The sequence below is a fragment of a genome, unplaced genomic scaffold (genome assembly GCF_019419815.1).
Source record: "Pyrus x bretschneideri cultivar Hongxiangsu unplaced genomic scaffold, Pyrus_bretschneideri_v1 Contig28, whole genome shotgun sequence".
NCBI lineage: Eukaryota > Viridiplantae > Streptophyta > Magnoliopsida > Rosales > Rosaceae > Pyrus > Pyrus x bretschneideri.
Genome location: NW_025999590.1, coordinates 1822055 through 1846564, shown reverse-complemented (window position 1 = coordinate 1846564; position 24510 = coordinate 1822055). Strand labels below are relative to the sequence as shown.

Here is a 24510-nt window from a genome sequence, read left to right as displayed (position 1 = left end):
GTTGTAATTATTGAGTTAATAAAGTTAATATACAGGATTCAAAAGAAGAGAGCTATGCGCATTCACCCTGAAGAGAACGCAAGTATTTCATATATGTAATTATTCTTGCAAAAGGATGAAGAGAGTTTAAACTCAGAACATAGTGAATTTCAGAAAAATAAGGTCCAGCCCAAGTTAGTATCAAACCAATTGCAAGTTGATTTGGCCCAACAAACGGAAAATTACGAGAGCTGTGAGCCCGAAACCCACAACGACTTCGGATCGTTGATTCGAGAAATTGTGGGCCCTGAGGCCCAAAATTTACAAAAACCGGGAATTTGAAGGGCAGGACGAGACGAGAGGGATTGAATCGCTGAAGGGGTTTTCCGTACACAGCTTCGAACAGAGAGAAACTGCGATTGCAAAAAGCGGTGGCGGAGATGTCTGAGGCGGTGGACGACGAGAGCGTGCGGAAGTTCGTGGCGGCTTACTTGAAGAAGAAAGGCTTCAAGCAGGCGGAGAACGCTTTTCAAGAAGAACTAAACAAGAATACGAACAGCTCTTCGTCCCCGATCTCTTTCAATTCCCAATTGGACCCCGACGTCGCCAAGCACATCCTCTCCTTCTCCCAGTAATCTCTCTCTCCTCCTTCTCTCTCTCTCTCTTGTTTTCTTGCACTTCCATTTTGTTGTTGATTTTTGGGTTCTAAGGGTTATTTGTGATGCTTGCGGGGTTTAGTTGCAATTTTGATTTTATGGCCCTGATGTATGGAAATTTGAACTTAGGAGCTGAGTTCTTAGTATTTCTCAGTGGAATTTCGATTGGTTTTAGTGGGGCGAGTTTCGGACTTTGGCACTACTAGAATTGGGAATTTCAGAGAGCTAAGAACTAGTTTCTTGTAGGTTAATCGCATTGTCGAGATCTTTTCAGTATGAAGGTCTCCGGATATTATGAAATTAAGGTGTCTTAGTTGAGTATATTCTGTATGGAACAATGGAATTTCGATTGGTGTTTTAGTGGAGGGAGCTTGGAACTTTAGCATGAATAGAATTAAGAACGTTGGAGAGCTGAGAACTAGTTCCCGGAAGGATAAAAGCATGGGCAATATCGGCTCAGTACTAAAAATTGGGTGTCTTGAGGTCAATGTTGTACAGTATATGTATAGAAACTGTGAAAAAGAAGATTCTAGTATGGAAGTCGAATCATTATTCGATTGATTATGCACTTCAATGTCAGTGTTTCCAAGACGATGGGCAAATCTGAAATAGGAGCATTCGTTTTACGTGGACACGTATATGCTTATGTTTCTGTTTGTTCATTCTAGTGTTTTTTATTCGAGGTTGCTTTTAATTCCTTAGTTGGCATTCTTTGTTTTACAGGTACGAGGAAGGTCCAGCACAGTATCAAGATGGATATGCCAAGTTGAGATCATGGACTTACACTTCACTAGATTTGTACAGGGTAACTTACTTTTTTGAGTTAATTTTTCTATGGATTTTATTTCTTATACTTTAAGGTTTTGTATTTTCTGCATATTAAAAATGGCCTTATTTATATATGCAGCATGAGTTGCTTCGCGTTCTCTATCCTGTATTTATTCATTGTTTCATGGATCTGGTTGCTAAGGGTCATATACAAGACGGTATATCTCTTACTTCTTGCCATGTATCGTATAGTTTTATGTGATTATCGTTGATATCTTACTCTCTAGAGGCTTAAACTTCTGAAGTAACTACTTGTCAATGAGTGAACACCTGTTCTTTGTTCATGCTACCAGCTCGGACATTTTTCAATAGCTTCCGTGAAGACCATGAAATGATGCACCTACGAGATCTACAGAAGTTGGAAGGCGTTCTTTCGCCCTCTCATTTGGAGGTGTTTACTCCCACAACACTCTCATTAATGCATTTTTGATTAATGGTTACATCAACACCTTTATAAAAATTCTCATATTTCTGTTGTTACTCAGGAGATGGAATTTGCTCATTCTCTTAGGCAGAGCAAAGTCAACATAAAGATATGCCAGGTAATATTCTGGTTCTTCTTTTAGTTATTTATGTAGGCTTTGTATACATATAGCTGAGCAACATATTTTTGGGTCAATTATCTTTCCAGTACTCGTATGAGCTTCTGCTGCAGTTTCTACACAAGTCACAATCCACCACAGTGCTTGGGATTATCAATGAGCATATTAACTTCCAAGGTATATTGGTTTGACTTGTGGTTGAAAGGGGGATATGCTGCATAACAAAATATCTAATGTTTAAATTGGTTTTGTAGTTTCTCCTGGACAACCCAGCTCAATTTCCGAAGATGCTGAGGCTGTAACACTTACCGGAAGTAGCCTGGATTCAGCTAATCAGATAAACCAGAAGGAAATACATTGGGGGGTGAGTCAAGAATGCTGATGAGTTACTATATAGTGTATATGTCAAACTGGTTCTAGTGCTTTAATTGAATTTCTCTGCTGAAATTGAATAAACTTATGTTTGGAAGCTGCATGAAGATTTTTCAAGAATTTTTAATATTACTCATTTTGGTGCATATTGGAAGTATCTTCTTGCTTTTAGAAAGATAAAGTTTCTTTTGCTTTTGCATTACATGTTACCCTAAGCTACGGGTTTATATTTTAATAATCACTTAAAAATATGTTTATTGAAATAAGGCAAGTTTTGTGTAAAACATTCACAAAACATGCAGACACATGTGTACTTCCCTGACTTTATATGTCACTCGTATATTTTTTCTTTGTAGTTGCTCGAAGATTCCTTTGAAGAACGTTTGGAAAAGGCTGGGGCCTTAGACTCTGAAAAAGCAGAAGGAGAAAGCAAAGAAGGGGATGGGGATGAGAATAAGGTGCAAATATGTTTTGAAATGTTGTAACAAGTTCATAGCTTCAAAGTACAATTACTGAAGTAATGTGTTTGTAAGTATTGACTGGTATATCATTGACTTTTTTTTTTTTTTTTTTGCCAGAAAAAATCAAGTGAAGGAGCGAAACAAGGGTCTTCAAACAAAAAGTTGAAAAAGGACAAGGCTTCTGGTGCAACCGCAAAAACTGCACGCCCTGAGGCAACCCCTGTAACTGCAGTACCAAGAGTCAAACCAGAGCTTACTCTGCCAGTAATGTAGTTTCTGGGATCCCTTCTTCCCCAACCCCCCCCCCCCCCCTTCTCTCTTTTCTTTTGACTTTGGATGTAGCTAATAGTAGAAACTGTATGTTAGAAATAAAAAATAGTATTGGTTCCTAATTGTTTAAATGAGACTTATTAAATTTAAACTAGAAGTCAGTTAAGTTGGGATCAATTGGAGTAGATACTTAGCTTGAGTTTTATGAAGAATTTTCAGTTCCATGCAAAGCTATTACATAGATCAAAAGGGAGTTGATTTTGTCAGCTACCAGTACGTAAAGTTGATTGATTTTATTAACTGACAGGTAGTAATTTTGAACATGGATTCATTAGATACTTTTGTTAAATGAAGCCTTTCGCTGCATGTCTGTTCAGGGTCTGGGTATAGGAAATTGTTAGTCCATGCTTGAGATCCAATGCAGGTTATTTACTAATCTTTTGTTGATTGCTTCAGTCCCACAGAGGTTGAACAGTCAATCTTTGAAGACTTGAGAACCCGTGTGCAATTGAGTAGTGCTGCACTGCCATCTGTGAGCTTTTATACATTCATCAACACACACAATGGGTAATTCCCTTAACTGTCTCTGACCAACACTGGGTTCCATTTTATACTCCATTACTTAGCTTTTTGTTCAACAATTTGCCAGTTTAAACTGTTCATCTATATCCCATGATGGATCCATGGTTGCTGGTGGATTTTCAGACTCGTCGCTGAAGGTTTCATCTTATCTTATTACTTCCTTGTTGTGCATATTGCTCTCCAAGTGTGTGTTAATATTGAAGCATTCTTCAACAGGTATGGGATATGGCAAAGATCGGGCAACAAGGCCTTGATTGTAAGTCTCATAGTAGTTTTTGTGTGCTGATTTTTTTTTTCTTGTTTGTGAGATATGCAAATATGCAATTATATTGAACTATGCTTGTGCAGCAGCTTTGCAGGGTGAGAATGGTACCACCACTTCAAGTGAACAAGTTTTGTCAAATGGTGGAAAAAAACCATATACCTTGTTTCAGGGTCATTCAGGGCCAGTTTATTCAGCTACATTCAATCCCCTTGGGGATTTTATACTTTCCTCTTCGGCGGACTCAACTGGTATGCTGTCTAAGCTATTATATATCTCTCTCCCCCTCCCCCTCTCCCTGTCCAATCCCCTCTCTCATACCAATAGACTAGTCGATAACAGTAAGAAACTCCATTGCTATGCTGCAGTTCGGTTGTGGAGCACAAAATTAAATGCAAATCTTGTTTGCTACAAGGGTCATAATTACCCAGTATGGGATGTTCAGGTATTTCTGGTTGAACTTGACATAACCGCAGTAAACTCACATTTTCTAGCAACAGATTTTAAATCTTGACTTTTGGTCGCATGGGATGCATTTTCGTACTTCTTTATCCACTTCAATCTACCTCTTTTAATTCTACTCTAATGGGAGAGGTTGTCTTATGCAGTTTAGCCCTGTCGGTCATTATTTTGCCAGTGCTTCACACGATCGAACAGCAAGGATTTGGTCTATGGACAGAATACAGCCTTTGAGAATAATGGCTGGGCATTTATCTGATGTTGATGTCAGTAACTCTCTCTCTCTCTCTCTCTCTTTATGTCTGCATCTCTATTGTTGTATATTTGAAGATGTTCAGTATTTTATTGAATTACTGCCTCTAATCCATGCAACCAAATTCTACTGTGTGGATTTTTTTTGTTTTGTTTTAGTGTGTGCAATGGCATGCCAACTGCAACTACGTTGCCACTGGCTCTAGTGATAAAACAGTTAGATTGTGGGACGTACAAACTGGAGAGTGTGTCCGAATATTTATTGGTCACAGGAGTATGGTTTTGTCTCTGGCAATGTCACCTGACGGTCGCTACATGGCATCTGGTGATGAAGACGGCACAATCATGATGTGGGACCTTTCAACCGGGCGCTGTGTTACACCTTTGACGGGTCACACCTCATGCGTATGGACACTTGATTTCAGGTAGATCATCTTTTCTTTCTCTTACCATAGTTTTCCGTTTAGAAAACTGTCTAAAGTATGATTTTGATATGTCAGTGGTGAGGGTTCGCTTCTTGCTTCTGGGTCCGCTGATTGTACTGTAAAACTGTGGGACGTTACTGCAAGTACAAAGTTGCCAAGAACTGAAGAAAAGTGAGTTCCTCAACTCTTCTTTCGTTCTTATGAGATTCTGTAAACACAGTGATTTCACTAACATTATGGTTTCGATCAGCAAAAGTGGAAATACCAGCAGACTCCGATCATTGAGGACTTTGCCGACCAAGTCTACTCCCGTCTACTCGTTACGGGTAAATGCACAAATTGTGAATAACAGCAACTTATCCATCTTTGCTCAATAATTATAAAGAGGTGAGAATTACATTTAATGTTTGTGATTTTGTTCTGGTTGCAGTTTTCTCGAAGAAACCTTCTATTTGCTTCTGGGGTTCTTTCAAAAACTGTATGAAGTTCACTCCGTCTAGGCTTGATCTAACTTGAGGAAAGGTCTCGTAACGTGCTGTACAAGTCTCGTGACCGGCCCTTCTAATGCTGCTGTGTGCCAACAGTCGGTAAGGCACCTCGTGTGTCACGACACACTGAGAGATTTTGTGACAGTTAAATGGTGTATGTTTTTATTGTCCCCGGATACATTTTGCATAAATTGTAGTTTCGTACTCGATCCCTTTGCGACAATGGCTCCGAGTAAATGAACAGAACCCTCGATTTTGCGCTCTTATAGTGCAAAATTGATCTTTTCCACTTGTATGGTTTTCATGCCCCTAAAGTAGGGTTTTAATGGCTCCTACGGTTCTTTGTAAAGAATGATTGTACGAGAAACCATTTATATTTGTGTTTTTAACCCAACAGTCAGAATATTCATGGTAAATTGGTAATTCACAATCTCCTGATCTCAGACTAAACAAGCAATTTTGAAATTTGAATGAGATTGTGAGATTTTGTTTTTTTGTTTTTTTCAAAAATGGGATCAGCTGATGATTTCGTCACGGTCGTCCATCTTTTCAGAGATTAAAATACTCACAGACGCATTTTTAATCTCCCTGGCCACCATGTGAATCAACCTTAGGACGTACCATATGGAATACGAGCCTGGAATTCGTTCTCAACCATTACATGAGTCAAAATAAGAGTTGGATATATATAAGTATCTTTCACATTTAACATTCTTAACATATCTTGCGTTTACTAATGCACAACGAACAAAAAAGTGAGTCAATAATTTTTGGATTATTTTTCATTCGTATATCTTGCATTTACTAACACAACACAACGAAAGAAAATGTGAGTCCAATATTTGGTATCATTTTCCGTTCATGATTTCTTCCGTCGTTATATCGTTAAAAAAATGAAAAAGGAAATGTCAGAAGTGGGATTTGAACCCACGCCCTCGTTAGAGGACCAGAACTTGAGTCTGGCGCCTTAGACCACTCGGCCATCCTGACTGGATGACGTTGGTGGTTAAGGTACACAATTTTACATATATATTGTTTAACTGAAATTCCAAGATCAACTACACAAAAGCAGAAGGGAAAACTTAAAAGTTTAAGCTAGTGCAAGAATTCATGCATCTCAGTTTAAGCTATAAGTTCCTTTTCTTGCAATTGAATATTAGTTTGTCAATTTTTTTTACATGTTGGCCCTTAACAACATTGCACTTTACCGAAGGAAAAAAAACATGAATCAAAGGGGTTTTTATAAAAACTTAAAAGTTGTGGAGTGATTTTGGTAAACATGTTGTGAGAAGTGGATGAATAATTGATTGAAATACCTTTCTAAAACGTAGTGGAGAATGCATTTTAAAGGTAGAGCGAAGAACTGTAACTGTCATAACTACTTAAGCAGGTCTATGACCACTAGAAAAATATACTAATTAGATAACGAAATGCACGAACTACCTTCATTCCCCTAGAGTTGTTTGTTTTTCCGATTAACTTGGCGCTTGTCTATTTAGCCCTAATTGATTTGGTTTCTGAGAGCACTGACAGGGCTGAACTCGTAACAAGACCAAATTCATTTTAGATAATCAAGGGTAAAACTTGACCCAACAGGATCCTCTCCGGATCCTTTTGGTGAGAATCTGTAAATCGTGTCCGTTCATTGTAAATCGTGCGATCAAATTTTATCAAGTATTGTTTGTATTTAATTTTAAATAAAAATATTTAAAATAATTTTTTCCCGCACGATGTACAATAAACGGATCACAAGGATCCCCATAAAGAGGATCGGGATTCAAAACTTGACATCGAATCCTAAAATCTTAATAAATAATAGTAAAAGGACAGTACTTGGCCGTAGTAAAATATGCACCCAAGGAACTTTTGGCACCATGAAATGCACCAGTTTCTCTGACCAAACCGAAAACACTTGCCGCGAACAGCAGCGATAAACGACCAGTACATGCAATCGGCCATAATACATACATGACTAAGCTCATAATTTTGGACAAAGCAGGTATTTTCTCACTCCAATGCAATCAATAACGTCCATTTAACAGCATAGTTGGTGAGATACAAGCTTAACGGAGTTTCTGAATTGATCTAAAACCAGAAACCCTACACAAGCAGTTCGAATATCGGAATAAAGTAATTAGGTGATATTCGGATGAAGTGAAAAACGAAGAGACAACCATTATCAAAGGGGAGAAAAGAAGAAGTCGCCATAGATATATACTCAGCAAGGGCAAATTTCTGCATACCATATTTCCATATACTTGTATGAAAAAACCATTCCCAGAATTAATTTTGTTCAAAAGTAAACAAGAACATACATACAATGATTTTTCCATTAAAGCCTTGTACAAAAAGGCATCTACCACTAAATAATAATTGAAAATTGTAAGAGAATTAACTGCATGAAGAGGCCAATTCGTGTCGGTCTTTACAAAGGCTTCCAAAAATATGGGAAAGCACTTACTGGTTGAACTCCACGCTCTCCAAACCTACACGAAGTGTAGCGAATCCAGATCCTCCGCTGAAATAAACAAAAGAGGGGCTCCATTATCGCAGACATATCTCCCCATGGCCATCCGCAGTGAAAGAGAATAGCTGAGCTCCAACACTAACGCCATACTGGGGATGATGAACTCAAAAGCAACGTCCAACAGGCAGATGTGATATATTATATACTATGACGATGAATCAATAGTATCCTGCAAATTTTCACAAGAATTTGGATTATTTAAATATACGTGTGTATATCAGCTCCTGATCAAAACCTTAGCAAAAACCTTAATACAATATAACAACCAATCATCAAAGAAAAGGTCTCATCTACAAGGGGGAATCACACATGAATATAGAGCAGAAGCAGGCTTAAACTTTATATGCTTGACGGAAGATATACTTGAATGAAACTCTGAAAGATAATAAATAATGTTTTAACAATTTATAACTCCTGCAGACACAACCTCGTAAGTGATTCCAAAGTTTCGTTTCCATATACGCGATACATAAGTATATATTTCACGCCATCTCCCCCCACAAATATGGTTGACCTAAAAATACCAAACTTACCGGTTGATGTTTATGATCTTTCAACGAATTCATGATCTGGACTGAGATTCACCAATTGATTTAGAAATAAGCAAAAAATTCTAGGGCTTATAACAAAGCTTTTTCTCATTAAAACTAAATCAGTATTTACATCTGAAGTAAGGCAGACTTTATATATTTATGTACTCTCCTAAATGACATAATTAAGAATTACACAACATTCTAAACTAACACAGCTATAGTTGAACAGACACCACATCAGTATGAATTATGCTGATGTGGCATCAGGCTATCTGCCCTCAATCTCTTACTATAGGACTCTCTCTATCAAGAGTTTGTTTCTAAGATATATAAGAACTGTGGAGAATGCAGTACTTGTCATTATGTATTCAAGTTGTTCAGAGGAAAAACGTGATGAACTCTTAGATCTTGACACTGAACTCTTTCGCAAATGAAATGCACATCAATCGTGTTTAGTATGACTATGGAACACTGGATTACGAGCCAGCGAGATGGAAGCTAGATAGCTAGGTTTCAAATCTTGAGTATTGTCAGTTAAAAAAAAAAAAAAAATCTGGACAATATTTAATATTAATTGTAACCATATACTAATCTACCAATAATTCATAACTCATGAGTAGAGTTCAACGAAGATTTTACTTTAACCATACAAAAAGGACTATGTTTGAAATTTTATCAAGCTATCAAACTCCTACCTAGAATTTTTAAGCAACTAAACATGATATGCGCTTCTGGACTTCAGTATAAAATGTATATGATAACGACCAACTTAAACTTATTTTGAGGACACAGGTACATACGCTCTTTCATTGTTCACCAAAATGAAACAATGACCAGCACAAGAAAATCAATCAATATCATGAAATGATGAGTATAGTTCAATTAGAAATGTCCTTACCATATGCTATTGATTCCAAATCCACTAATTTTCACTAGGTGAATTGCTTGAGGACCCTATGAAGAGTAAAGCACGAATATTTTTTATGTTCTAACAATAATGGACTTTTGTTGGAATCCCACATCGATGGGGAAAGCATGTGGGATTCCAACAAAGGTGGCTTTAAATATGATTACTATACTCTAATTAATACCAAGGTCTTTTGTGGTAAAACCTCTCACCTAACGGATTAGGCAGGTGGTAAAGTTGGGGACAGTATCGGTGTCGTTAATGTGGGACCCCTGGACCCGTTGATCTAAAAATAAAATTCAACATGGTATTAGAGCTCACAGTTATAGGTTCGTGCAAGCCAAAGGCTTGTCACCAGGAAGTATGGACTTGGAAACAAGTTTGGACTCTTAACATAGAGCCGAGCCGGCCTCTGAGTTCTTAAGAGACACTTCCTAAAAAAATTGAAAGCAAGTCTGGACTCCATTGGAGCCAACCTCTGAGTTTCAATTGTCAATGCCACTAAATAGGGTTACACGTGAGGGGAAGTGTTGGAATCCTACATCGGTGGGGGAAGTCAACAAGGGTGGCTTTAAATATGATTACCTTAGTCTAACTAATACCGAGGTCTTTTATGGTAAAACCACGGATTAGGCAGGTGGTAAAGTTAGGAACATTATTGATGTCGTTAGAGTGAAACCTCTCAGGTCCGTCGATCTAAAAACAATTTTGAACAATTTTGAAAGATATAGATAATCATCAACATCGATCACATTAACCACACAACAAACAAGCAAATAGAACAAAAGATCAGATGGAGATACAGTCTCTTGATCTTTCCATGGTATGTGGAGCTTTCCATTTTTGTTTACTTGGTGGGATTGCTGAAAAACGTCCCCAAACTTTCACTTCTGCTTCTCACATCTCACATCAGTAAGTACTGATGGAACACCGCAGCAACATTATGGTCCGATCACAGACAATAAAGTGGTCACCACGGACAATGTATGTGGTGGTTGTTAATCCGAGCGCATGCATGCATGCAGTACTACAAAGTTCCAACCCCCAAGCTTGGACCTTGATGCCAGTATCATGTGATTGAGATGGTAAGCCATTTAGTACACGAGGAACACAACAAACTCAATATGAAGCGATGCCAAAGCAACTTTTTCTCTTCTATTTGTACTTTCGAAAGATAAGGCTGAAGCCATCTTTAATTGGCTTACCAATCACATGAATTAAAAGGGTATTGTTCCTCCTAGCTAGACTTGTAAAAAAAAAGCTCGTGTTGCTCAGTTTAGTGAATCTGGACCACAAAATTTAACAAAAAAACAGCATGAGCAAGATCTGTATGTACCTTCTCCTAACATAAGAATCTTATGAACACCATCAAAAGCCTAACAGTACCTCACATTCACATGCAAGTTAGTTATATCCCGTACCGATTTGACATATAACTTCCATGCGTATTTGCTGGAATAATTTGTTGACTTATGCCTTCATAACATCGAAGAAACGTACTGAGAATGGGATGTGGCTAGTGTTTGATATGTAGAACCTACATAGAATAATATTTTGTTCGTGTGGCCACACACAAGTGTACATGCTAGATAAATGAAAAACCAAATACAATGAGTTAGATGTTAAAAATCAATTGCATTGCATGCATATCAACTTACAGGAATGTCGATGGAAAAAGGAAGAAGGACCACAAAAAGTCTAGATTCTATAGATACATGAAAAAGTAATAGCAAAAAAAATTGCTAAACAAATGTAATGAGAAATTACAACACACAGTCACACAAATTAACTAACTAAATGGTTACTAATTTATAATCGCAACCAGTAACCATACAAGAAATAGTACAATTTTGGGCATGAATCAATGTTAAGCCACAAAAAATGGCTTCAATTGTATAGCAACTTCAAACTCAAAGTGAAATTCATGCTATAAGGAATACATGCAATGCAATTCTAAAATTAATATAAGATCAATCCATGCTTCAAAACTTACTAGTGTATCACAGTCATTATTGTTTGCTAACAGTGCATTCCATTTTGAATAAAAAACCAGTTTGTGGACATATATGAAATAAATTTCACTGCAAGATAAAAGCAAATATTGAAATTATTCATGTTACTGCAGTATGCATTAAGATCCAGTATTTAATTGGGTTAGAAATACTTACCAGCAGCGTCTAATTAGAGACACAAGTCTAAAAATAAAATCAAATAAATATATGTATGCCATAGATCAAATAGATGAAAATATATACATAAATTTCGGTGCAAGAAATGAACCACCAGATGATTTTGATCATTCCGAAAGCAAATTCATACCTGTTAAGTTTTCATCTGATGAAACTTGAAAGATATAGCTCCATACACAAGCCCAAAAAAAGGAAGAAAATACTTTCAACTTGACAATGGGTGGACCGTTGTATCAATCCATAAACCTTACCTGCAAAATCAACCAAACAAACAAGAGCCAGATAACAAAACCATAGTCGTTTTATCTTCGATCATCATATTAAATCACAATAGAATTATAAGAACTATATGCATTCACTGATGATATTTTCAAAGATAATGGGTGTGAAATTAACTAACTAGCTGGTTTAAAATAAAATTTTGTAATCAATAGTAAAGCAAGCAAATCAACCCTACTCAGGCTGCTAAATAGGGTTCTACAGAAATCCATTAATTAAACCAAATAACAAAAAAGGTCCAAACAAAGAACCAGTTTCCAAGTAAGAATCGCATGCGTATGAATTTAAAAAGGAATCAAAATTACCAATTTTTGGACTACATCAGGGTTTCAAGATGACGAGTGAGGAAGGAAGGGAGAGAAAGGGAGGACCATACTAATACCAGAGAGCGTGAATGATGGTCCCGTACTAATGCTATGCTTGATAACCTGGTTTTTGCCGCTAATTTCGCACAGTAAACAGATATATCCACATTCTTATATATAAAACAATATCAAAAGTCACGCTCTCATTTCACCAGTTTCTGATAAGATAACATAAAATAATTGATATAATATACATATAATCACTTACCGATTTCAAGAGAGTAACAGGAGCATGCTTTCTTAGCTACGCTAGGCTTAGGGATTCAGTTTACTTTGAAGTCTGAATTCCCTTTTGAGCAGTTAATTAAGCACCATAAATAAAAGATTTTGAGAGAGAGAGAGAGAAGAGAGGGGAACTGGTGAAATAAATTAAAGAGAGACCAGAAGAAGGATGGGGATGAGAAGGAAAAAATGAAGAACTTGATATTAATCCGGCAGTGGAAATGGGGAAGCTGACAGACAGAGACATGAGCACGCAAAAGCAATGGCATACGCTTTATGGCAAGTGCCTCTGTGTGCTCACTCTCTTCTGTCAATTTCTACCCTAAGTCCCAACCAAATTAACACTCACCACAATAATATAACTACCCAATTGCCAATTTCTTTTGATTAATAAGAAGAAAAAGTTTGTGAAGAAAGAAAAACTTGAAAGCAAAAAAGTAATGAAAAGACTGATTGAAACGGGTCAGATCTGAGAACCCAGGAAGAAAGAAAAATAAAACCCATATAAGGAAAGATACCAAAATGTCAGAAAAATCTACGAGTAATACTATTTTGGTGTAAAATAAATTTAGGGTTTCGCTCAATGGCAAAAAATAAGACAAAACGAAGAAAAAATGGGAGCAACCTCCACAAACCCCAATACCAAAAGAAGCTGTACTGCTGCTATGTACTACCCTCTCTCTCTCTCTCTCTCTGTGTTACTGTCTGTCTCTCTCTCTTCATTGACTGTTCTTATTTATGACCTTATCTCCTCCCTGCCTTTCTCTTTTTCTCTCTCTATCATGCAGAACGGGACGTCCAGGTGTCCGTAACACGTAGCCAGAGAAGTGACCTGAGTGAATCCACAGTGCGGGAACGGCGAAACCCAGAACGGTCAAATAAGGGAAATCCTCAAGAATTTGATGTTTTTTAAAGGTTTGTGGTGGGGAGGTGGGAGGAGAAGATGAAAGAGGGATCTGAGTTGATTGGTTTTTTGGGAAGACAATTCTATTTAGACAAATAAAGCTTTTTTGAGAAAAAAGGAAAACAAAGTTTGAGATTAACCTAAAGATTAACCGAGAGACAGAGACGATTCTTGATTAGTATTTTGTGTGTGTTGAGATGAATAATTGGTTGGCTGAGATTGTTTCAGAGTACGTGTAACACGTGTCCTTTACAACACATGGGTGGGGTGAGAGTTTTCTGACTGCGTCTGTTACACCATTACATAACATGTTATAATACTGTCATGTAATATTATTATCACGTATTATAGTATAATTGATATAGTTGATATTTTATTTTAAAAACTTAATTGGAATTTATGGAGTGTTGCCGATTCATATGCATAAATAAATATGAATTGGAAACACTTATGACAATTATCAACTATGTTTAAAAGAGTAATGCAATTGATAGAGATTAATGTCACTGCATGTATGTCTCCCGCTGTTTCACACTTTGAGAAACGACAGTAGTAAGGGTGATGAAATACAGCAGACACCAAAACGCAAAAGCCGAAAATAAAATACAGCAAGAACACATGAATAAAACCAGATCTCGCTAGCGAAAAGAATACAAGAAAAGCCGAAATGACTATGTGAGAAACCCCAATCAGTCTCTATTGCAAAAATTCGACATAAAATTAGTAGCTGGATCCCAACAAGAAAACCTTGATCATATAGCACCATGATTTGACAATGCATCCGCTGCAACTAAGCAATGTAATGTGTTTAAACTTTAGCACCTATCACTATTTGATATTGGTGTTAAAAAGCCACCATGGTGTTCCACATATTAATACAAGTTCTTAATAAAAAGCTTTGATAGGGCAGGATAATTACGTGACTGCTTAAAACATAGGATTTCTGTAGATTGGTTTAACCTCAGGGCTATCCACTATCCTAGTGAGGCAATTTTACTGAAGTTGGTTTCAACACACTTAGGATTTGTTTGGAACTGTTTTTTTTTAATATTTTTAAAACAAATCTTTAATAAAAATATAAATAGATTTTACTTTTTAAAAACATTTTCTTTAAAATTATTTTTAATCATTTTAAAGCATTTTTAAAGAAGCCCGAAATGATTTGTAGCCATTGATTGATATGACTTGGAGTTTGAGTATGAAACCAGCCGTATTCCCTGCCGTCAGATTGCAATGATGGTAGGGTGAGGTACTCTGGACGGGTGTCTTCTTGGAAGTTGGGGTGAGTGGCTGATAAGACTGCGCCATCGAGGGAGACAAACTCCCTACCTTTGGTGCTTTTCCCTTCTTTGCCATGCCAACCGCCCAGGTCCACCATTCACTGTAGCCCTTCCCAAGGGCAATATTGTCAAACAATTGCATAAAACCCTACCCTTCCTACTCCTTTGCTTTCCGGCTTCTGCTGTTTGCCGACACATGCCTGTACGATTCTTAATCGAATGCAATGCGAGATTCGCGTCTATCAAGAATACAACTAATCAAATATAATATCTCAAAATTTTATTTGATGATCATTGTAACAAATTAAATATAAATATTAAATTCTCTTTTTTTTCAATAAATATGTCAAATATTTATTTTATTACTTTATTAGGCCTAGAGTTATACTAACTATTAAAAATAATCAAAATTAATTCTAGTTTTTATTTTATTGGTTGTTAATGGAATTTATGTATTAAAAAATTCAATTAAATACATTTGACTCCTTTATTTCTTTTAATTCTATTTGGTATATTTGAGTTGTTCTTTGAAGATGGTCTAAATGATCAATCAAGCACTAACTACTGTCTTTAACAAATTTAAACAGAGATTATACTTCTAGATCCAGATAAATATGGCTCCCCATTTCTCTATTTATCTGTTTAAATTTATTTGTTACCTATTTACAGTACTTTCTACTTACAATGAATAATTACTATACTCTCTACTTGCGATGGTAATTATTCAAATTATAAATCACAATATAAAAAAAATTTAAATAATAAAATTTAACATCATTTAGTCATCGAAATCAAGTGTATAAAACTCTATAGTCAAAATTAATAGAGGTATTTGAATCGTCTACTTAATTTGCTACAATTGATTCGTTGAATTTTAATTAATTTTCTATTAAAGTAAATTTTACCAAGTGTTTTATAATATGAATTATTTTGATCACAAGCAAAAAATTATGTGTATTGACCACGAACTATTTTGAGAAGCAGTTCCTTCATAATTTGTGGAGTCAAGTATCTTAGTTCTATACTTGAGGTTTTTAACTTTTAGATTCATAGTTAATTAAAGATGCATAAAATTAATAAAAGTATTCGAATCGTCTACCTAATCTACTACAATTGAATTGTTAAATTTTAATTGATTTTCTATTAAAAAAAGGGCAATCTGCCCATTTAGTCCATGAACTATTACTTAGGTGAAAATTAGGTCTCTAAATTATTTTTCAGTAAAATAAGTCTCTAAATTCATTAAAAATTACTAATTTCATCATTACTATTATATTCAAAGTTATTTTATCCAATTTATTGTTAACTTAAGTCACTTTACACACTTTAGAGTGTAATATCGTCATTTTCTCGTCTATAAGCCCTTAACATTTCATATAGGTTGCGAATCTACATCCAATTTACCCTCCAAAGTTAACTCCAAACACTATTTCTTTATGAAAAATTTCCAATGTGTATCACATGCAAGAAACATGATTCAAATTGACAAAAAATTGAATATAGTAACTTCGAATCTAATATTAGGGATGTAATTGGCAGATTTTTATAATTTAAGAACCGATTTTTCTGAAAACATAGTTTAAGGACCTAATTTTCATTGAAGTGATAATTTAAGAACTAAGTTGACAGTTTACCCTAAACAAATTTACAAAGTATTTTATAATATAAATCATTTCAATCACAAGTAAGAAATTCTACGTATTGATCAAGAACTATTTTGAAGATGAGTTCCTCTCTAGTTTGTGGAGCCAAGAATCTTAATTTGTTCTAAACTTGAGGTTTTTAACTTTTAGATTCATACTTAATTAAAGATACATTAACTAAAAGCTGCTACAACAACAAACAATAAAGCCTTTTCTACTAAATGGGATTGATTGTATGAATCTTAGAATGTCATTGCACTCGGTTGTGTGCTACGTCTTCCGTTAGATCCAAGTACTCTAAGTATTTTCTTAGAGTCTCTTCCAAAGTTTTTCCTATGTCTTCCTCTATCCATTCGGCCTTGAACCTCTGTCATGTAATCACATCTTCTAACTGAAGCGTCAATAGACCTTCGTTTCACATGTCCAAACCACCGTAACCAATTTTCTCTCATCTTTCCTTCAATTTCAACTACTCCTACTTTACCTCGGATATCCTCATTCCTAATATTATCTTTTCTCGTGTGCCCACACATCCAACGAAGCATTCTCATCTCTGCTACACCCATTTTATGTACGTGTTGATGCTTCACTGCCCAACAATTCGTGCCATAAAGCATTGATGGCCTTATTGCTGTCCTATAAAATTTTCCCTTGAGCTTCAGTGGCATACGACTGTCACACAACACGCCGGATGCACTCTTCCAATCCAACTCTCCGTTCTTTTGCAAGATAGACCCTAACTAGCGAAAGCAGTCGCTCTTTAGTACTTTCTGATCTCCAATCCTTACCCTTAACTCATTTGAGCCATACATTAACCAAAAGCTAACAGTTAAAATTTTAAAAATAAAGAATACTTTGAAATACCGTAAAATTTTATGTTTACAAATCATACACTACGAGTTTATTTTCACTAATGCAAAACTCTTATTCATATTTGGATTACAAATAATGGTATGTATGAATTTTTTTTCCTTACATATTCCTAAATCTTAAAACTCAAATTCTGGCTTTCAATTTGCAATTTGTTAAAAGAAGTTCGATTTCAATTCCATATCCAACAATTGTTGAAAGAGAAAAATTGTTTAAAGTATATGAAGTCCAAATTCATCATCTCCTAGTTAACATGTCACCCGTAAGAATCACCTACCAAGATAACTAATGATAGTAGAAATAAGTTGCAAAGGACTTGTATTTCAGTAGTAGGAAATAATTATACTCTTATGCTTAATTCTTTTTTCGCCTAATATTACTTATGCAAATAAACAAATTAATTCGGCTCTTCCACAAAAAGTAAAAATTATAAATCGGTCCTAGAATAGCCTGCAGGAAGCAATGCAAATAATACTGCAGAAGATATCGTGTGACCAAGAACTAACACGTTAAAATTGTGTTAAGGCTTATGTTGTTAATTAGTGCCATCGTGTGGTTGACGGGGACCAATCAGTATCATTCCCATTCAAGGAATATATTTTGCCAAATAAAGTCCCGTTCTAATCCTAGTCGAATGAATCATATATATATGATGCTACGGTTTCTTAAATACTTTTTAGAAGAAATTCGCATAATCATGCTAATTTTTTTTTTTTAGTAATAAGGAAAAAATGTAGTTGGTTTAATCAATTTCGAATTTTATATTAAAACTAGTATTTGGTGTTTCTGTTTAAGCTGTACAGGATGAAATTTTCTATATCCTTGTTTAGGTAGAATATTTATTCACTTCACTCACATTTTTTGGCTAAATATTCATTCATTTGCTTGTGGCTTAATAAAATAAAATAAAAAATCCTACAAGTGAAAATGCTGAAAAAGTTATTCCAATTTCAAATACTCACAAACAAAGCGAAAATATATACTCTTGATTATTGTCCATTTTGTCTTTCTGCAGCATCTCTGCCCCGAAATTTTGTTATAATTTTCGGAATTATTTGGGTTAACATCATCGGAAAAGAAAAGAGGTGCGACCAAAAGTAAGAACAAAACTGAAATATTGTTAAATGTATATAATTACACTAAATTCATCTAAAGTAAAATAAGTGGGATTCAAAATTTGATCTAAAAAGTAGAGCACACTACTCTAATCAATTAAACTAAACTCATGTCTCCTTTAAATACATACTTGAGAAAAATGAAAAATGTATTTAGTAATGAGCTAGCAAGTGATCTGCAATTACTATGCACGTTGGTAAACTAAAGGTAGTCAATTACTGCACAACATACAGGAAAGAATTGGTGCATATATCTATGGGAAAGACAGAACGCGCCCTTAAAGCCAATAGATTTTTTAGTATGCCTGAAACACGGACAGAACGTATATCATAATACAATAGGAAGAAAGTTTCTTTTTTAAAGTGGCTAATGTCCTCCCCGACCATGCATGGACCATCTAACTTTCCTTTCCTTCCATTTAAATACTTGTATTAGTTTAACCACATTTAGGGGGACTTCACTCATCATTCATGGACCACTCGGAATTTCAAGTTGTCCCCATACAAAATGTCAAAGAACATTTTTATTCGATTTTGTCCGTAAATGTAATTAAGCTGGCTTCAAAAAAATAATTAAGCTCATAGCAATTGAGTTAAGTTAATATATACGGTCTAGATCTCTTTAAAAAGTGATCAATTTATTAACAAATATCAAATATGTGTTGAGAATGAGTCTCATATTAATGAGAGGAGGGACCTTACATGGGCTTATAAGAGGTTGAGCTACTCCCATATTGGTTTTATGGTAGAACCTTAAATTCTTTATGGTATCAAAGCAGGTTGTCCCAAGTGTGAAGCCAAACAGCCACGCACACTTTACATCATCCCGTTGTGTTGTCCATGTGTTAGGCTTGAAAATTCGTCACACGTGAAGGGGCGTATTGAGAATGAGTCTCACATTGATGAGAGGAGGGACCTTGCATGGACTTATAAGAGGTTAGGCAATTCCTCATATTGAGCCAAACGGCCACACGCGCTTTACGTCACCCTGTTGTGTTGTCCACATGTTAGGCTTGAAAATTCGCCACACGTGAGGGGGTGTGTTGAGAATGAGTCCCACATTTATGAGAGGAGGGACCTTGCATGGGTTTATAAGAGGTTGAGCTATTTCCCATATTGTCAATTGGTTTTATGATAGAACCTTAACTTCTTCAATTTGCAGAATTGAACACAGAAAGTATATGGAGGAAAATGAAAGAGAAAACCAGAGAGAAAAGAAGAAGCAGAGAAATGAGAGCCGGTGTAGCTCTTAAGCAAACATAAGATGATGATTACAAATGACTCTGTTCATTTATATAAAGCATGAAAGCCTTCGTAGCTCTTAAGCAAACACAAGAGCTTCTAACAACACTAACAGATTTAACAAACTTCTAACAGATTTTTTATGGTGTGGCAACACTAACAGACTTTTGATGAGGTGGCAGCAGTCAACTATATTCAACATCTCCCCTCTATCTTAGCTGGAATTTTCGAACTTGAGATTGTAACAATGTCTAACAAATGAATGACTATGAAGACCCTCATTTAACACATATGCTGCGTGATCATCAGTGGGAATGTAGGTCACTTCCAAGTCCAGTGTTAAGATCTGCAGCCACTTAGAATATGAAAATGTAGTGAGATTGGCCACTATATCTGCAAAAGACACAATAGCACTATGGATTGTGCCTTGAAGGTACCTAACGATTTTCTTGACAGCTCCAAAATAAATTTCAGTTGGTGTGAAAGTTATGAATTGGCAAACTGAATTAAACACAAAAGCAACATATGGCCTAGTAAAGGTTAAATACTACAACGAATCAACTATGCTTTTGTATATGAGTATAGCTAGGGTCTTATGATCTCGTAATATTCTTATGTAATCTTATATATGGGTAAAAGAAGAAAAATAATGTGATATATAGCAAGGATCTCGTGACCTCATGATATTCTTATGTAATCTCTTTTTTTTTTTCATGCTTATGCTTTGTTATCAACAAAAAAAATGTGCAAATATCATTTTCGTAAAAAAAAAATGTGAGATTTCAATCAGATGATGAATGTCTACTTCAGTCCTAAAGATAACCATTACTGAATAAGGTAAAACAATAACCATTAATATTGATATGTGTTGTGACTTGTAAAATGTGTGAGGACCTCCTTTTGTTCCAAGTATAGCATAATCTATCACTGCCCATCCCCACCCTCAAATTATCATTCAAGTCAACTGTGAATACTTAAACTTATATTGTTTACACACACACACACACACACACACACGCACGCACGCATACAGAATCAAATCAAAATAGGACAGATAAAAGATATATAATTAAGAAACCTTTTGTTTCCCAATTGCCATCCCCACAGTTGATGGCTAATATTTGTCTAGGAATCTTCACAAAGTGCGACTTGCAACCCAACCCCATGTGTCAACTGTCAGTAATGCAATGTGCAGATGCAAGTGGAACCCTTAACCTTCATGTTCAGTTACAAATGGAATCCTTAATCTTTGTTTAGTTCTAATAGTTCCTCCTTCGTACGTACGTGAAAATATTAAAATGTGACCATGACCACGATCACTTAGGGTCTAATCTTTGTTTAATTTTATGCCTCCATTTGTTTATCTACACACCTCTCTTTATTTTTGAATTTTAAATTTAAAAAATCAAAGAGAAGTCAAGAAAGAAATTAGTAAAAGTGTGCAAAAGAAGAAAAATACTGTGTTAGCTTCATTTCCCTTATAATAATAACAAAGTTAAGCACCCAACAAAGTTGTTGATTGATCTCTGTCTATACACACCATAATGTTATTTTGTGAGAATGTGATGATAAAGTCCCACATCGGTGAGGGATCAAATAATTAATAATGTACGAGCTTATAAGGAGTTGAGCTACTTCTCCCATATTGCCAATTAGTTTTATGACATAACCTCAACTTCTTTCATGGTATTAGAGCAGGTTGGCCCACTTGTGAAATCCAACGGTCACACATGCTCCACGTCACCCAATTTGTATTGTCCACGCATTAGACTTGAAAATTCGCCTCACTTGAGGGGCAAGTGAGAATGTGAGGACAAAATCCCACATTGATGAGAGACCAAATCATGTAACAACTTATAAGAAATTGATCTACTCCTCATATTGTCAATTGTGTGATACATGCCAATCCTATACCCATGCGTAGAAATGCAGAGTATCCCATCTGCATGCTAAGATTGAACATAACTAGGGTTATCATTATTGCGCTTTTTACATTAGTGCGAACGCTCATGCTAGTATTCATATTTTGGAAAGGAAATTAGTTGGGAAAACATATAAGCCAATAAGGTTTTGGATATATTTTAAGATTCATTTGTGTGTGAGCTATTTTGGTGGTTGAATCTAGGGCTAGATGCATACAGTGTCTGTAGAAAGTCTATCGGTATACAGTGTTTGTAAAGACCCTACCAGTTTCATGTCATGAGAAGTTATATTGACGGTGTACTCGTGACATATACAAGTTGTTTTTTGAATTAAAGAACATAAAGATTTGACTAGATGACAAAAGGAAAGTCACCTTTGCTACATGAACCTTCTTTTTAAGTGTTTTGTGGCCCTTTCTTTAAAGATACATCGCACCTTTTTTTTTTTTGGTAAACAGATACATGGAAAATTATCCTCGATGGATTCTTTTCCTAGGGATTCTAGGAATTCCGTGATCGTGATCGTTCATCGTACATCGTGCGGTCAGTTATCGTTAAGTACCATTTATATTTAATTTTAAATTTTAAATTTGAAATGATTTTTAACTGCATGATGTACGATGAACGGTTACGATCATAAGATTCATAAGATCCTTAGGAAAATGATCCGACGAGTATCCTTTTCCCATACACATTGCACCTTTGCAGTAACATTTGGCCAAAATTGTCAGGTGCAGGGATAAGAGAGCCAGAAATACACAGCATCTGGCGAAAGGGACTTGAGAATTTAAGTTTCCACAAGCACCAACAATTTCCAAGCTACTAATTTCCCAAAAACTACTACCTTAAGTGGGGGACAAATAGATGACCAGTAGATTGCGGGGGGATATCATTACAATGCACACTGAAGTTATAAGGCCTTTCCAATCAATAATTTCTCCAAGTAGGAGTAGAGCATTCAAAATATGAAGAAACCAATGACAGAAACACAAAGGGATATATTCTTTATTGAATAGCAGATTTTTTTTTCTTAATACGTAAGTTAGCATATGAAGAAACTAAAGAGAAAACATAAAAGAATATAAGTTTTTTTAGCTAAAATGGTCCCTTAAATTGGAATAACTCCTAATTTTGGTTCGTAATATTTAAGATCAATAAATTTGGTCCTTGAATTTGTCTACATCTGTCATTTTGGTCCTTATGTAAAAAATATCTGTTAAAAAGTTGAGAATATTTAAATGACCGAAATGATTATCAGTGGACAAACTCAGGAACCACTTCTATCAATTTTAAATCTCAATGACCAAAGTGAAAAGTTATATCAATCTCATGAACAATTTGGCTCAGCAGATTTTCTCCTAATACTTAAGTGTTAACATATGAACACAAGGACAAGGGTATAAACTCCAAAGAGCTGATTTTGTCTCAGTACTAAACACAAGGGGATATACTCCTGATTGAAGTGCTAATTTTCTCTCAACACATTAGTTAACATATGAAGAAATCAAGTTCCATGAACACAAGAATATATTCTCAATCTTAAGAGCAAATTCGCTCCCAATATGCATATTAGTACATGAAAGAATTGAGTGACCTAAACATGAATATTTGACCTTTGTACATAGAGAAAGTAAACGTGCGAGTGGCATAAACTTTGATAAAGTAGGCAAATAGTATGGCAACTTGACATGGGGGCTTATATGAGAAGATGGAGTCTGAACTTGCCACGATGGCACAAAAGAGGAATAAGCCCAAACAAAATAGTAGAGTCAATTTCTCTCTTGTTTTGCAAGTTACCTTTACTATAGTTGTGAAAAAGGTTGAGCCCTTACATGATACCATAAATTCGAATCTCGTCGGTGGCTAACCTAATATCTAATCTAATATCATTTGACAAAAAAAAAAATCTCTCTTTTTTTTTTTTTTTTGGGTTTTGTTGGGTGGAGCATGAAAGGTCAAAATCCTTAATTATCTAAACTATATATTAATAAAATTCTCTTTGTCAACTAAAGAGAGTGAAAAAACAAGGGACACTTTGGATGCAGTCCCTAACTACCAATGTTCTTTGACTGAAACCTTTGTGGTTTTTAGTTTTTGATCGAAGTCCCTAACATTAATGTAATAATGTATTTCTATGTAGGTTATTATATTTTTAAATTAAAAAGAAATTTGTAGTTATTTATATTAATGAGATTTTAAATAAAACTCATATTTTATGGGATTAAAAATATTAAAGATGAATTATACTATCCAATATATTGTGTGTGTGTGTGTGTGTGTGTGTGTGTGTGTGTGTGTGTGTACATGGATACGTTCATCAAAACTAACCAAAAAATTATTGTACCAAAGCATGGGTACATTTTTCAAAAGCACGAAAAAAAAAAAAAAAAAAGAACCTTAATAACATTATTAAATTTCTTCTATTAAACTTGACATGGATACATTCTCAAATCAATGAAATAGAATATACCCATATAAGTTTAAAAAATAGATTAGAGAAAAGATTGAATGAAATTTTATATAAAAAATGGGTACATTTTAAATTAAAAAATGGTACATTTTTAACAAATTGGTAAATTAAAGAATTGATACATATAAGATTAAAAAATTAAATTTTTTTATAAAAATTTAATGGGTACAAACTTATTCTAATTTTATTTTTTTTATTTGGGAAATGTTTGAATTGAAAATTAATTAGGAGTTAAATAAGGGTGTGAATATTAAAACGTTAAATCAATTACTATTTTTTTTTTTTTATAAAAATTATGTAACTTACATGTAATTCATTAATATATTAATGCTAGGGACTTTGATTAAAATCTAAAAAATGATAAGGTTTTAGTCAATGAACATTAGAAACTAATGACCAGAAACTAATTTTTCCAAAAAACAATTTATTTTTCTACCACAAATAAAATTATGGGCCGCAAAGTAAA

General features: G+C 35.0%; 1 protein-coding gene, 1 long non-coding RNA gene and 1 other non-coding gene across 5 annotated transcripts; 1 reads left to right on the top strand and 2 right to left on the bottom strand.

Moving 5' to 3' along the window:
- The first annotated feature begins 327 nt into the window (after nucleotides 1-327).
- LOC125479304 (transcription initiation factor TFIID subunit 5-like) lies at nucleotides 328-5960 on the top strand. Of its 2 annotated transcripts, none has more exons than XM_048588484.1 (19): nucleotides 328-610; nucleotides 1359-1440; nucleotides 1543-1621; nucleotides 1757-1854; nucleotides 1949-2005; nucleotides 2095-2182; nucleotides 2260-2369; nucleotides 2734-2835; nucleotides 2956-3107; nucleotides 3565-3675; nucleotides 3758-3827; nucleotides 3907-3946; nucleotides 4042-4203; nucleotides 4321-4397; nucleotides 4561-4677; nucleotides 4823-5088; nucleotides 5164-5259; nucleotides 5339-5414; nucleotides 5519-5960. In XM_048588484.1, the coding sequence occupies exons 1-19, from the start codon at nucleotides 420-422 to the stop codon at nucleotides 5570-5572; spliced, it is 2028 nt and encodes a 675-aa protein (XP_048444441.1). In that variant the 5' UTR covers nucleotides 328-419; the 3' UTR covers nucleotides 5573-5960. The 2 variants fall into 2 exon arrangements, with proteins under 2 accessions (XP_048444441.1, XP_048444440.1); XM_048588483.1 differs by having other exon boundaries at nucleotides 4039-4203.
- A 522-nt stretch (nucleotides 5961-6482) lies between these two features.
- On the bottom strand, nucleotides 6483-6566 carry TRNAL-CAA. Its single transcript has one exon. It is a non-coding gene; the product is annotated as a tRNA-Leu (tRNA).
- A 1250-nt stretch (nucleotides 6567-7816) lies between these two features.
- LOC103967603 lies at nucleotides 7817-13548 on the bottom strand. 2 transcript variants are annotated; one of them, XR_007259937.1, is made up of 3 exons: nucleotides 12317-13545; nucleotides 11863-11983; nucleotides 7817-8272 (listed from the first exon to the last, which is right to left on the bottom strand). It is a non-coding gene; the product is annotated as an uncharacterized LOC103967603 (long non-coding RNA). The 2 variants fall into 2 exon arrangements; XR_007259936.1 differs by having other exon boundaries at nucleotides 11863-13548.
- Nucleotides 13549-24510: the final 10962 nt, after the last annotated feature.

Coding starts and splice junctions, on each gene's coding strand:
- LOC125479304 (XM_048588483.1), top strand. CDS start 420: ATGTCTGAGGCGGTGGACGACGAGAGCGTGCGGAAGTTCGTGGCGGCT. Junction 4,204..4,320: donor CTCTTCGGCGGACTCAACTG/GTATGCTGTCTA, acceptor GCTATGCTGCAG/TTCGGTTGTGGAGCACAAAA. Junction 5,089..5,163: donor GTATGGACACTTGATTTCAG/GTAGATCATCTT, acceptor TTGATATGTCAG/TGGTGAGGGTTCGCTTCTTG.